The sequence below is a fragment of the Carcharodon carcharias genome, chromosome 8, assembly GCF_017639515.1.
Source record: "Carcharodon carcharias isolate sCarCar2 chromosome 8, sCarCar2.pri, whole genome shotgun sequence".
Classification (NCBI taxonomy): Eukaryota; Metazoa; Chordata; class Chondrichthyes; order Lamniformes; family Lamnidae; genus Carcharodon; species Carcharodon carcharias.
The window spans coordinates 153,864,710-153,879,453 of NC_054474.1; the positions used below are offsets into that span (position 1 = coordinate 153,864,710).

Below are 14,744 nucleotides of genomic sequence, written 5' to 3' on the forward strand. Positions count from 1 at the left end.
AAACAGGCCCTGCGGCCCATCGTGTCCGTGCCAGCCATCAAGCACCTATCTATTCTAGTCCCATTTTCCAGCACCTGGCCTGTAGTCCTGTATGCAGTGGTGTTTCAAATGCTCGTTTAAAAACTTGCTAAATGTTGTGAGGGTTCCTGCCTCTAGCGCCCCCTCTGGCAGTGTGTTCCAGATTCCAACCACCCTCTGGATGAAAATATTTTTCCTCAAACCTTCTCTCAACCTCTTGTCCCTTACCTTAAATCTGTGCCCCCCTAATTATTGACCCCTCTGCCGAGGGGAAACATTTATTTGCATCAACCCTATCTATGCCCCTCTTAATTTTGTATAGCTCTCTCAGGCCCCCCCCCCTCAGCCTTCTCCCTAACCTATCCAGCCTGAAATGCTCCAGCCCAGGCAACATCCCGGTGACTCTCCTCTGCACCCTCTCCAGTGCAATCACACCCTTCCTATAGTGTGGCAACCAGATCTCTCCATGGCCTTGTCCCTCCCTATCTCTGTTTTCTCCTCCAGTCCCACAGCCCTCCAAAATATTCACCCTCTTCTAATTCTAGACTCTTGTGCATCCACAATTTTAATCACTCCACCATTGGTGGCTGAACCTTCAGTTGCCTGGGTCCCAAGCTCTGGAATGTACCCCGCCCCACCCCCACCACCCCCAATACACCTCTCCGCCTCTCTACCTCACTTTGCTCCTTTAAGACACTGCTTACAACCTACCTCTTAAACAAGCTTTTGATCAACTGACCTATTATCACTGTATCTGACTTAACAATACCACAGTCCCAATAAGTGTTTCTTTATACATGCTCAAGTGAAACTTCAGTTATAATTAAACACAATTAATATACCAGGGCGCTGGGGTGAACTCGCCCGATCTTCTTGAAAGTAGATCTTTTACGTCCACCTGAGAGGGCAGACAGGTTTAACCTCTCATCTGAAAGGCAGCATCTCAGGCAGTGTAGCACAGAGGGGAGGCAGTGGCATTGTGGTATTGTCACTAACTAGCATTCACGAGACCCAGGATAATGCCCTGGGGACCCGGGTTCAAATCCCACCACAGAAGATGGTGAAATTTGAATCCAGTAAAAAATCTGGAATACAAATGAGACCATTGCTGATTTGTCGTCCATCACTAATAGGCAAGGAAATCTGCCATCTGTACCTGGTCTGACCTATGTGTGACTCCAGGCTCACAGCAATGTGGTTGACTCTTAAATGCCTTCTGAGCAATGGGCAATAAATGCTGGCCTAGCCAGTCATGCCCACATCCCATGAACGAATAAAAAGGAAACTCCCTCAGTATTGCACTGAAAGTGTCCACCTAGATTTTGTGTTCAAGTCTCAGGAGTGGGACTGGAAACCAGAACTTCTGTCTCAAAGCTGAGCGTGCTACCCAATCAGCCACAGCCGACATTCAGCCAGGAACCTACCAACATATCCCAGGCAACACTAATAATATGTGAGATAGTTTGTTGCTTCAGATTTAAAAAGGAATCTTCTGGTACAATAGTGGCTTTTCTAAAATATATCTCCAAAATGTATTCCTGAAAGAAAGGTATTGATAATTTCGAGAGGGTCTGGCACAGATTCACTTAGATGCTGCCTGGTCTGAGGATATACACGGACTTGGAAAGATTAGATGATCTTTAATTGAAACAACATTGGTTATGTGATGACAATGAAAAATGTGTGTAAAATTATGGAACATGGTAGATAGAAGCAGACTGTTTCCAGTTGTTGAAGGGTCAGCAGCGAGGAGTGAAAGATAGAAGATTACATGAAAGAGATTAAGATCAGGCAGCAAGAGAATCTTCTTCACACAGAGAGAACATTGTGAGCCTGTGGGATTCACTTAGCTTTCTGCCTCAACCGTTTAACCCTATCTGAACATTTGAGATTAGATTGGATAGATGGATGAGAGAATTGGGGTTGAAAGGATTTGGGAACAAGCCAGCTCAATGTGCTTAGGACAGTTTACTTGTGCAGGGTGGGTGGAGCGGAGGGGGTTGGTGGTGGGGGGGGGGGGGGGGGGGGGGGGGGGGGGGGGGGGGGGGGGGGGTTGTTGGGGGTGTGTGTTTAAAGCCAACGCAGACTGGTTGGACCTCCTTCCGTGTTACAATTTCTTGGTGTTTTTCTCTATTTGGGACAAAACACAATCTGTTAAGCTCCTTTGGCTGTTTCTGTGGTGTTTCGTGCCAGGAAAAGGAACAGCTTATTACTGCAGAAATGCAATGAGATTTACATAAGCCGATTGTGGCATAAAACACTTTGGCAGCTGTGTTTCCGCGCAAAAAAAAAATAAGACATCTGTCACCATTATATGTCTGTAGTGTGAGCCAAGACAGGCAAGAAATTCTCCTCTCTCTCAGAGTCTCTCCAAGTTGAGGACAATCATTTCCTTCCTGGGAAAATTCATGAGTTTAAAAAAAACATGCAGAATTTGTAGCAGCTTTTTACACAAGTTAAAAAGCACCAGTTTATGGGCAGGCTTTATTTCAATTCCTCATGCTGATACATTCACTCATAAAGAAAAGCCAGTTATTTGAGTAGTGTGTGTTTTTCTGATGGGTTGAAGTGCAGGTCAAATCTTGAACATTGTGGAGATTTAGCATTGTAACTGGCTTTGCCCGTCTCCATCTCTGTTTCCTCCTCAACCCCTACAGCCCTCTGCGAGTCTCTGTGCTTCTGGCATCCTGCTGCCTGTGTCCTAAACTCTGGGTTGCCCTCCCTAAACTCTCTGCCTCTCTCTCTTCCTTATTCTGCTCCTTGAGCCTATCTCTTTGACCAAGCTTTCGATCACCTGCCCGGCCCTAATATTTCCTGATGTGATGTGACTGATGTGTCAAAATTTGTGACATTCTGTGAAACGCTCTTAGAACATTGTTAACAATCATAAAGGTGCTATAAAAATGCAGTTGTTAGAATCTGTCTCTCCTTCCAGTACTGCTGCTTTGAGTCAGACTCTGGGACACAAGTCGTGCACTAGCTGACTGAAACAAAAAAGACTTGCATTTATATAGTGCCTATCATGACCAAGAGATATCCTAAATCACTTAAGACCCAGTTAAGTATTTTTGAAGCAGGTCACTGTTGCGGTGTAGGAACTGTAGTAGTCAGTTGGATACCATGTACAATTCTGGCCTTCATATTATAAAAAGGATGTGGTATTGGTGAAGGTGCAATAAAGGATCTAGAGGGACAATACCAGAACTGAGAGATTATAGCTTTTCCCCAGGAAAGAGAAGATTACAGAGTGACCTGATAGAGGTCTCCAAGATTATGAAAGTGTTTGATAGGGTAGACATGGAGACAATGTTTCCACTTGCGGGTGACTAGAAGCAATAAATATAAGATAGTCACTAATAAATAGAGACTTCAGGAGAAACATCTTTATCCACAGAGCAGTGAGAGCGTGGCACTCACTACAATAAAGAGTAGTTGAGGTGAAAGTATAGATGCTTTTAAGTGGAAGCTAGATAAACACATAAGGGAGAAAGAAGTAGAAGGACATATGAAATAGGAGAAGGAGGCCATTCGGCCCCTCGAGCCTGCTCCACCATTCAATAAGATCATGGCTGATCTGATTGTGTTTCGAGTTCCACATTCCCATCTACCCCCGATAACCTTAGATTCTTGTTAGGCAAGGGAATCTATCTATCTCTGCCTTAAAAAATATACACTGACCACCTTCTGAGGCAGAGAGTTCCAAAGTTGCACAACCCTTAGAGAAAAAATTCCTCCTCACCTCTGTCCAAAAGGGCGACCCCTAATTTTAAAACAGTGCCCCCTAGTTCTGAACTCTTCCACGTCCACTTTGTCCAGGCCATTCAGGATCTTGTATACTTCAGTCAAATCATCCCTCACTCTTCTAAACCCCAGTGGAAACAAGCCTAGTCTGTCCAACCTTTCCTCATAAGACAACCCACTCATTCCAGGTATCAATCCAGTAAACCTCCTCTGAACTGCCTCCAACTCCTTCACATCCTTATAGAGTTAGACGAAGTAGGGCATGAGGGGGTGTTGTGTAAAGCACAAACGCCAACATCGACCTGTTGGGCCCAGCAGCCTGCTTCCGTGCTGTCTGTTCTATGTACAGAAGAGTAAGTTATGATGAAGGATGTCTTTTAACAATTCTCTGTTCCCTCACTTAGAACTCCTCAGAAAATGAATAGAGTTCAAGATGGCAACGAGCCTTCCCAGGCCCAGAAAGGTGAGAGACTGGGATTACACTGGCCCCCATCCAGGGCTAATTTCACCTCACCTTCAGAAGCAAAGCAGACTGACAAAGGGAATGAATCTGATAAGTCCCATTGGCATTACAGCCCTTATGGGTGTCGCTGATGGGAGAGGCCACAATCCACAGTCATGATTCAAATCTAATTTCAAAGCCACTCTGTTGCTTTTGAAGTCAAAATCACAGTGGGTAAGGATGGGGCTTCTTGATAAAGAGACACGGAAAGTATACACCAGAGGCCCATTAACCCTCATGTTAACTCTAACCTTTTAATTCTTTTAAGCACACTATTACTAGTAATGGCCAGGCCCCCCATATTGGATTCGGTGGGCTTGAATTCCTAGTCGTACTTAAACAGAGTGTCATACAACACTCAGCTGTTAAACTTGGTCATCCTGGAACTGTCAATAACTGGTGTTATTATCCTATCCATGCACTGTGATGCTACTTCTAAACGTTGTTCCTTGATTTTTTTTTCTGATCAGGTTACCCGCATGGCATACAATGTCAGCCACTTGCAAGTGACTCCCTGGAGACGAGGAACGGTTCCTCACTCACAGGGAAATCCCACCGGAAGAAAAGTCAGTCACATGATCCACAGAGGAAGTGTTCAGGTTGGTGAAAATGTAGGTTTCTTTTGATTGAACACTCACCCTGGAAAACCCATATTGTTTCAGGGAAATTCTGAGTTGCTGTTGTTTTTGTTGATTAAACTTTTTTTTTAAAAAAAAAAACAAACTCCTCATTTCTTTCCCCTTTTTTTTTGAAGGTGCAAACTCATTTTCAACTACAGGTGACTATCATATTAATAGGATCCAGACCAGTTGGTGAAGTCAAAACTAAGACATTGAGCTTTCCTTGCTGAGTTTATTGACTTTGTTCAGTGTGAACACTCCTCACCTCCCCGTCAGTGTCCCTGCTAGCCCCTATTTATACTCTTTTGAGTATATCAATTAAACAAACGAACTAATTGACAAATTGGCAGCCCCTTAAGGGGACACTGTAACAGAATAAAATTTCTAAAAGGAAATTTACCTAATTAAATTAAAATGTTGTTTCCAGGGCTGATGAAGCTCTCTAGCCCCTGCGTTGCCCATCGGGCATGGAAGGCCTCAAGTATACTGGTGGACATGACATGCTTCCTCTCCAGGATCCCCTACTTGTATGTGTTCAAATACCCATCGCCTGTTTCCTTTAATAATGTAACTGACATCAACAAACCTCAACAACGTAATTGATAAGATATTGACACATGTTACCCAGCTCCCTTTTATCATGTGGGAGCCTGGATTTCCAGTGTTACCTTAACCAAGCCTTAGAACTATTCTTAATATCTATACAAGGACACTCTTCGGGAGGGACCATCTGATAGTGATTTTGAACAGATTTAAAATGTATAAGCCCTCTCTAACACAGACATGCCAAGACCTTGCCTGAGCTATCAAAAGATTCCATGCTGCTATTTTTGAAGACATGCAAAGGGAGTTATCCCCAGTGTCCTGGCCAAGATTTAGCCCTCATCAAACATCACTAAAAACAGATTGACTAGTTATTCTTGGACTATTTGTCCCACTGTTTATGGGACCTTACTGTGTGCAAGTTGGCTGCTGCATTTCCTACATTACAGCAGTGACCACAATTTAAAAATTCTTCATTCATGTAAAGCACTTTGGGAAGCCTTGGGTTGTGAAAAGCACTGTATAAATGCGAGTCTGTCTTTTATCTTTCTGAGATATTACTTTTCTAAATTATATTTTAATTTAATTTCAATGACATTGATATTTAGATTTTTTAATCTTATGATTTTACAGCTATTGCTGAAGGAAACTATAATCATGTGAGTGCACAGCTTCCCAGAAGCTCTGGGCTCACCTTGACCCTGAGTGAAAAGGTGAGAATTTATGGATGCTTTTGGTCATGTCTAAAGTACAGCTGGGATGTTCGGAGTGAATCTGATTTGTTTTTCTGTCTCTTCCTCTTTCCTTTCTCTCCCCCTCTGCCCATTGAGGGAATGACTACAGGTTCTCTATTAACCTTTACATCCATTTTCCTTTGTTAAAATGCACCCAAGTGTCAAGATCCACCAGAGCTTTGTTTTCGAGTGCTTATGAGATTCTCAAAGGTAGAAAACTGTTCTTGTCACAATGCCAGCTCAAACTAGGCACAGTGATCCTAGATAAATCTTCAATTTAGCTTGTGACTTTGATGCTGGCAAACTTGTTCACTGTTAACCTGAACGCATTGGTGAACATCACAGGTTAGTCACTTGGTCTGGACATTTTACCCTTTCTCATCTGAAGCTACTTGTGGAAAACGTCAAATTTCTCCAATAACAATGTGGAAGAATATCAGCCTCAGCTTTCCTGTAATGACGGGCCCTGTTAACACTTGGGTTTAGCTGATAACTGCACAGTGAGGGCAGTGCAGCATCGGGGATGTTGGTGAATGACTGGACCAGCAGTTTATCTCCTTAACCAATATGATTAAAAGGCTGAGAACTATACAGAGGAAAAACTGAGAAATGGGGATGAATTCAATGTCAAATCAGGCACAGGACAAATAAAGATAGAAAGATTGGATTGCTAGAAGAAGAGACAAAGGAGATAGAAAGGAAAAAGTGGTATCATCAACTAGCATCAACCTAGGCATCCGAAACGATGACAGCACACCTGGCCCTGTCAAACCAGCAAAGTCCTCCTTACTAACATCTGGGACTTGTGCCAAAATTGGGAGAGCTGTCCCACAGGCTAGTTGAGCAACAGGCTGACATAGTCAAACTCACAGAATCTCACCTTGCAGTTCATGTCCCAGACAACGACAACACCATCCCTGGGTATGTCCTGTCTCACCGACAGGACAGACCCACCAGAGGTGGTGGCACAGTGGTATATACAGTCAGGAGGGAGTTGCTCTCGGAGATCTCAACATTGACTATGGACCCCAAGAAGTTCCATGCATCAGGCCAAACATGGGCAAGGAAATCTTCTGCTGGTTACCCCTACTGCCCCCCCCAACCCCACCCCCAACACCTTCTCAGCTGATCAATCAGTATTTCTCCATTTTGAACACCACTTGGAAGAAGCACTGAGGGTGGTAAGGGCACAAAATGTACTCTGGGTGTAGGACTTCAATGGTCTTCATTGAGTGGCTTGGTAGTGCCAATACTGACTGAGCTGGCTGAGTCCTAAAGGACATAGCTGATAGACTGGGTCTGCAGCAGGTGGTGAGGTAACCCAACAAGAGGAAAAAACCTACTTGACCTCATTCTTACCCATCTACCTGTTTTAGATGCATCTGCCCATGACAGTATTGGTAGGAGTGACCATTGCACAGGCCTTGTGGGATGAAGTCCCGTATTCACATTGTGGATACCCTCCATCATTTTGTGTGGCACCACTGCTAAATGGGATAGATTTCAAACAGATATAGAAACTCAAAACTGGGCATCCTGAGGCGCTGTGGGCCATCAGCAGCAGCAGAATTGTATACAACACAATCTGTACCATCATGGCCTGGCATATCCCCCACTCTAACATTACCATCAAGCCAGGGGATCAACCCTGGTTCAATGAAGAGTGCAGGAGGGCATGCCAGGAGCAGCACCAGGCATTCCTAAGAGTGAGGTGTCAACCTGGTGAAGCCACAGTACAGGACTACCTCCATGCCAAATCGCATAAGCAGTGTATAAACAGAGCTAAGCGATTCCGCAAGTAACTGATCAGATCTAAGCTCTGCAGTCCTGCCACACCCAGTCATGAATGGTGCTGGACGCTTAAAACAACTAACTGGAGGAGGAGGCTCCACAAATACCCCCATCCTCAATGATGGAGGATCCCAGCACATCAGTGCAAAAGATAAGGCTGAAGCATATGCAGTCATCTTCAGCCAGAAGTGCCGAGTGGATGATCCATCTCAGCCTCCTCCTGTGGACCCCAGCATCACAGATTCCAGTCTTTAGCTAATTTGATTCGCTTCACGAGATATCAAGAAATGGCTGAAGACACTGGATACTGCAAGGGCTATGGATACTGACAATATTCCGACAATAATACTGAAGACTTGTGCTCGAGAACCAGCCGTGTCCCTAGCAAACTGTTTCAACACAGGCGTCTACCCGGCAATGTGGAAAATTGCCCAGGTATGTCCTGTATACAAAAGACAGTACAAATCTAAACTGGCCAGTTCCCACCCCATTAGTCTACTCTTGATCATCAGCAAAGTGATGGAAGTGTCATCGACAGCGCTACCAAGCGGCACTTACTCAGCAATAACTTGCTCACTGATATTCAGTTTGAGTTCCACTAGGGCTACTCAGCTACTGATCTCAATACTGCCTTGGTTCAAACGTGGACAAAAGAGCTGAACTCCCGCGGTGAGGTGAGAGTGACTGTCCTTGACATCAAGGCAGCATTTGACCGAGTGTGGCATCAAGGAGCCCTAGCAAAACTGGAGTCAGTGGGAATCATGGAAAATTCTCTGCTGGCTGGAGTCAGACCTAGCACAAAGGAAGATGGTTGTGGTTGTTGGAGGTCAATCATCTCGGTCTCAGGACATTGTTGCAGGAATTAACCAGGGTATTGTCCTAGGTCCAACCATCTTCAGCTGCTTCATTAATGACTTTCCCTCCAACATAAGTTGCAGCAGGAACTCTGGCTAATTCATCCCCTTCCCTCATAGTTCAGGGGTGCTGAGGCCAATTGTAACACCTCAACTGAAATCAGTCCGAAGACCAGTATGGTCTGCATGGTTAAATGTGATGACTGGATAATACAGATATGCACTGAACCATCAGGGGAATGAAGCTGGGGAATAACGAGCCTTTAGCCAGTTTCTAACTCAACACACCATGGAAAAGCATGCGAATGACCCAGACACTCCACAAGTACCGCAACTGCTTGGTGACTGGAGGCATTGCTTCGTTCAACCTGAAAATAGGCACAATGAAGGAATCATTGGAGAGATTCTTTAGAGTGGAGCTTCTTTAATGATGCATAGAGCAAACTATTAAATACTGTTTTTTTTTTAAAAAAAGCTCAGGAATAAGGATGTTCATTGATGGTTGGTGCTGAACACTGTGCAATCATAACTCCTCAAATACTGTAGCAGTCCATGCCCATATGCAGCAAGACCTGGACAACATTGAGGCTTGGGCTGACATGTGGCAACTAACATTTGTGCCGCACAAGTGCCAGGCAATGACTATCTCCACCAAACGAGAATCCAACCATCATCCCTTGACATCCAATGGCGTTACTGTTGCTGAATTCTCCCACTGTCAACATCCTGGGGACTACCATTGTTCAGAAACTGAACTGGACCAGCCATATAAATACTGTGGCTACAAGAGCAGGTCAGAGACTGGGAATTCTGTGATGAGTAACTCACCTCCTGAATCCCCAAAGCCTGTCGACCATCTACAAGGCACAAGTCAGGAGTGTGATGGAATACTCTCCACTTGCCTGGATGAGTGCAGCTCCAACAACACTCAAGAAGCTTGACACCATCTATCTTCCCTCTTCTCCCTGCTCCCAGCTTTCAGTGCAGTACTGAGAGATTGCTGCATTGTTGAAAAGGTGCCATCTTTTGGATGAGACATCTAGTGGCATGAAAGGTGCTATATAAATGCAAGTCTTTCTTTCCTTTAAGATCTCAAAATCTATCTCTCTGATCAAACTTTCAGCCACTGGTCCTAATGTCTCCTTTTGTGGCTTGGTGTCACGTTTTTCCAGTAATCCTTCTGTGAAATGCCATGGGATGGTTTTGCTATGTAAAAGGTGCTATATGAATGCAAGTTGTAGTTGCTTTTACTACATTTAGTTGAATGGTACTGTAGGTAAGAGTTTTTCCTTCCAGCCCTCCGACAGCTCCAGACTGTCAACCTGCACCAGGAATACCCCAACAAAGGAGATGGGAAAGGAAGACCCTGTGATCCAGAGACTGGCCGAGCTGATGAAGCAACTCCAAGAGGAGACTGAACAGTTAAGGTAAGTGTAGTAACTGAAGGTATAGCCTCTCCTGTTGTCTATCAAGGGTCATGTGATGGTGTGGAGGCTCTGACCAATGAGTCTTAAGCATGGGTAATCCAGGGGGCAGGGCTTCCTGATGAGGGTTCTGATCGGGCATGTAACATCTGAAAAGCTCTCTGTGATAAAGGTTATCTGTTTTCTTGTTGAAACATGTCCGGTCCGTCAAGTCATTACAGCGAGAGAAGGGTTTGCTCGGTTTGTTACTCTTGTCACTATCTCCCATTTCTTTTTAAAATTTGCAATGTGATGCTTCAGGGTCAGTAGAGCAGGATTTCACTGAGATCAGAATGAGTAGGAGAAGCGACAAGGCAACAATTGGTGGTTTGCACACGAATAGCAGGCGGCAAGATTTCGGAAGTAGATGTGTGCCGTGGTTTTGAGGTCCTGGGAAAAGGTGTATTAGAGTCAGCTGGGGAGCAATTTTAACCTAAACTGCCTGTCAGAAAATTAGGGGACCAGGCACAATACTGGTGTTACCACTACTAAACCCCAGCAAAACTGATGCTTCATCCATTCCTGTGGCCTCCTCACCTGGTAAGTTAGGTAGTAAAATTATCTCTAGAGCAGTGTGCGCAGAGACTCTCAATTTCAACACTGAACTCGTCCAGGGATTGGGAGACTGCTCCTCTATACTATAGTTAACGGAGGCCTCTGCATGTGTTTATTACACTGGTCACTTACGTTATGTTTCAATTGCTCGTGGTCAATTAATTCTCTGAATAAGCTGGAGCAGAAGTTAAGCCCTGCTTTCTCCTGTGACACCCCCGTTGTTATCTCCTTTACCCTGAAAAGTCCTGTTGCCCTAAGAAGTAAGGAACTTTGACTATTAACTCTTAACTCGTTCCAACATATCCAGAAGAGTATAAGAAATAGGAGCAGGAGATAGGCTTGCGTCCCCTCGAGCCTGCTCTGCTATTCATGAAGATCTTGACTGATCATCTTCCTCAACTCCACTTGTTCATTTCCCTTGTATCCCTTGGTGTCCAAAAATCTGTCAATCTCCCTTTCTTGAATATACTCAATGGCCGAGTTTCCACATCTCTGTGGGGTAGAGAATTCCATAGATTCATGACGCTCTGAGTGAAGAAATTCCTCCTCATCTCAGTCCCAAATGGTTGACCCCTTATTTTGAGTCCATGACCAAGTTTTCTTGATCCCCCAGCCAGTGAAGCCATCTTAATAATTTTATGTTTCCATGAGTTCACCTCTGCAGCATCTCCAACATCTGAATATCATCCTGCGCTGGGATTGTGGCTGGGGCTGCGCCAGGGCTGCGGTGGGAGATGTGGCAGGGGATGTGCTGGGGCTGCGGCGGGAGATGTGACAGGGGATGCGGCGGGAGATGTGACAGGGGATGCTCCGGGGCTGCGGCAGGAGATGCGCTGGGGGGGTGCGCCGGGGCTGCACCGGAGATGCGGTGGGGGGTGTGCCGGGAGATGCGGCGGGGGCTGCACCGGGAGATGCGGCGGGGGCTGCACCGGGAGATGCGGCGGAGGCTGCACCGGGAGATGCGGCGGGGGCTGCACCGGGAGATGCAGCGGGAGATGCAGCGGGGGGATGCGCTGGGGCTGCACTGGGGCTGTGGCGGGGCGTGCTGCAAATATAGTAAGACTGTATCAGAAGGGCTGAGAATTTTCAGTCTGAGTGTGGCATTAATAATAAAAACACCTGTCTGAAGTTGGTTTACCACCTTCCTGCCTCTCCTTTACCCCAGCTTCTGCTGCAAGGCACGCAGTTCCCTGAGGGAAGACCCATCAATTGAGTTGAAGAGACCCTCCACAATCAACCCAATCACTGAGACCACCAACTATTTGAGGAACAACACAAGGAGAGCAAACGTAGAGACGTCTTTGGATGGCCAAGGTAAAGGTTATGTTCAAGCCGCCTGGAGCTTGTTTCTCCCCTCAGTGTCTTGTGCCTGATTGGTGGGTGGGATATGGAAGGTGCCCATTTTTCCCAAGGCCTTTGATGCTGCTGTAGGGTGAGGCTAAATGACTTATCTGCCCGATTCTTCTTCTTTTCTCTATCTCCCCTTGTTGAAAAAATCTCAGTCGTCCTCCAGGTTAACTCTCAAAGTTAAAGACCATGAACCTGTGTCTAACCAATCTGTCATTTAGAGTATTGGTTGATGACGTGTGATTCTACAGGACTGCCAGAGGCCCAGTTTTCCAGAGATGGTATTTACATCAACACTTGTTCCCTCATGTTGCCTCCACGTTTTAAAGGAAGTATTCAAGCTGGGATGGTAAAAGGCCATCTGGCCCATCAAACCTAATCCTTCCATGATCAGGTCTAACCTATCTGTTTTGTGCATTCTGCCATTTAATCTGTCAGGGTAGGTTCTGTGGAATATTTCCCTCACGATAAAATTTACTCAGTCAAACTTCCAGCGTATTCATTCATCTCCACTAATCAATCCAGCTGGCTGCTTCTATAGAAGCAATAAACGCTTCAGTTTGGAGAAATGCCCTTTTATCTCCCCATAGCTTAATTTGATATTTGACCCAACGAATGTTTTGCCCTGAAGAAATGGCAGGAACAAAGCATGACTTTGGAAAGAAAATTTATTATATGTTCGAAAAGTTGACTTTGGAATGAAACAACATGTTGAGTTCACGAAAAAATGTGGAATTGCTTTAATAACAATGAAACAGCATCTTCTGAAATCACCTTTCGGAAGTGAAATGTTACTAACCCCATGACGTAAGCTATACTCATGATTAGGTAGAGCTTCTCGAGAGGGCTCCAAGTACTTGGATGGTGGCTGTTGGAGTGTCTTTTAGTCAGATCATTCACATTGCAGGCAGTCTGAAAGCCTGCATTGAGGTATGAGGTGGTGAGGTATGCAGCAGTGATGTTACCAGGTGAGGTGACACTATCATAAAAACAAAAAAACTGCGGATGCTGGAAATCCAAAACAAAAACAGAATTACCTGGAAAAACTCAGCAGGTCTGGCAGCATCGGCGGAGAAGAAAAGAAAAGTTCTGTCGAAGGGTCATGAGGACTCGAAACGTCAACTCTTTTCTTCTCCGCCGATGCTGCCAGACCTGCTGAGTTTTTCGAGGTGACACTATCAGCAGGTGAAAGGTTAGGCTGGCAGAGTCGCAGTGGGGGCTGTGTGTCTCAACACTAATTTCTACTTATCCATTTAAAAGTATTTTTTTTAAAACATGGGAGCATGCTCCTGATTCATGAACTTGACAAATGTGGTTTCCTAGTACAACCGCTGATTGACCCATTGCTTGTGTTCCCTATGTCCCTGATGCAACCAAGCTTAGCAGGTAGGTGTTCAAAGCCATCCTGGAATCATTCTTACTGCTGAGGCCAAGCTGTAAATCTGATCTGTCCACTTCTGCTCAGTCTTCAATGGTGGGTTTATTAATAATTCTTTATGACAGTCCTTTCCCCTTTTTAGCTCATTTAGTATCAAGTTTTGTCAGGCATATTTGTAACTCCACCGCTCCGCATGATAGTGTCAAGCCCAAGAAGTACGGCACTTTGTTGTGCTCCGTGAAAGACTTGGGGCTTTACCAGCCCCCTGGGAGCTGGCTGGGCCGGGAAAGCGCTGGGGAACTGCAGCAGGATAGCTGCTCAATGCAATCTCACCGATGAGGAACTTTCCCAACGCTAATAACAGCAGCCGCCCACTGCCCACTTACCAGGAGGAGCGGGTGGGCAATCTGAATAACTTAAAGGCCCAATTGAGGGGCGTTTTTCCCAGGCTGCTGCCCCACCACTCGAAGAGGCTGCCAGCTGCATGGAGGGGGCCTCCCAGTGGTTTCCCAGGGAGGGATGAGGTGGGGGTGGGGGGGATCAAAGCTGCAGGCCCTAATGGTTCAAGGAGGGAACCGCCAGTGACAAAGGCTGTCCCCTTCTCCCCCTTCCCTTCTCTCTCCCCCCTTCCCCTTCCCCTTTCCCCTTCCCTTCCCACCCCCCCCTTCCCACCCCCCCCTTCCCACCCCCCCTTCCCCTTTCCCCTTCCCTTCTCTCTCCCCCCTTCCCCAACCCCCCCTTCCCCTTTCCCCTTCCCTTCTCTCTCCCCCCTTCCCACCCCCCCCTTCCCCTTTCCCCTTCCCTTCTCTCTCCCCCCTTCCCCACCCCCCCCTTCCTCCCTCATCGTGGCCCAGACGCCGCTGCTGCTGCGGTGACGCCGCTGCTGCTGCGGTGGTTTCCTCTCCGCTCACTGGGGCCTGCCTGCTTGGCCCTGGTGAAGGAAAATGACCGCCACCCCAGTGAGGGGGGTGTCAAAAGGGAAGCACCCTCGCCTTTTCCCCCGTCGCCTCAGCGACGACCCCTTCCTCTGTGGTGCCGCCGAGGTTGGAGAGCTGCCGGTCCTCTGATTGCCCCAGCAGAGTGGCAGCCCCCCCCAAGCTTTCTTAATTGCCCTAAAAGCAGACAGTGCTCGGGAAAGACCCAGCAGGTTAGTCAGCATCTGTGGGGGAGAAAAGAGAGTGAACCTTTCGGGATGATG

General features: G+C 46.3%; 1 protein-coding gene across 1 annotated transcript in view; it reads left to right on the forward strand.

The window, feature by feature from the left end:
• The window catches only part of LOC121281522, a 68,995-nt gene that overhangs the window by 18,022 nt on the left and 36,229 nt on the right, over positions 1-14,744 (forward strand). The window contains exons 6-10 of the mRNA XM_041194469.1: positions 4,164-4,222; positions 4,732-4,860; positions 6,058-6,137; positions 10,100-10,230; positions 11,987-12,135. Coding sequence (XP_041050403.1) covers positions 4,164-4,222; positions 4,732-4,860; positions 6,058-6,137; positions 10,100-10,230; positions 11,987-12,135 — 548 coding nt within the window. The remainder of the gene's footprint in view (positions 1-4,163; positions 4,223-4,731; positions 4,861-6,057; positions 6,138-10,099; positions 10,231-11,986; positions 12,136-14,744) is intronic.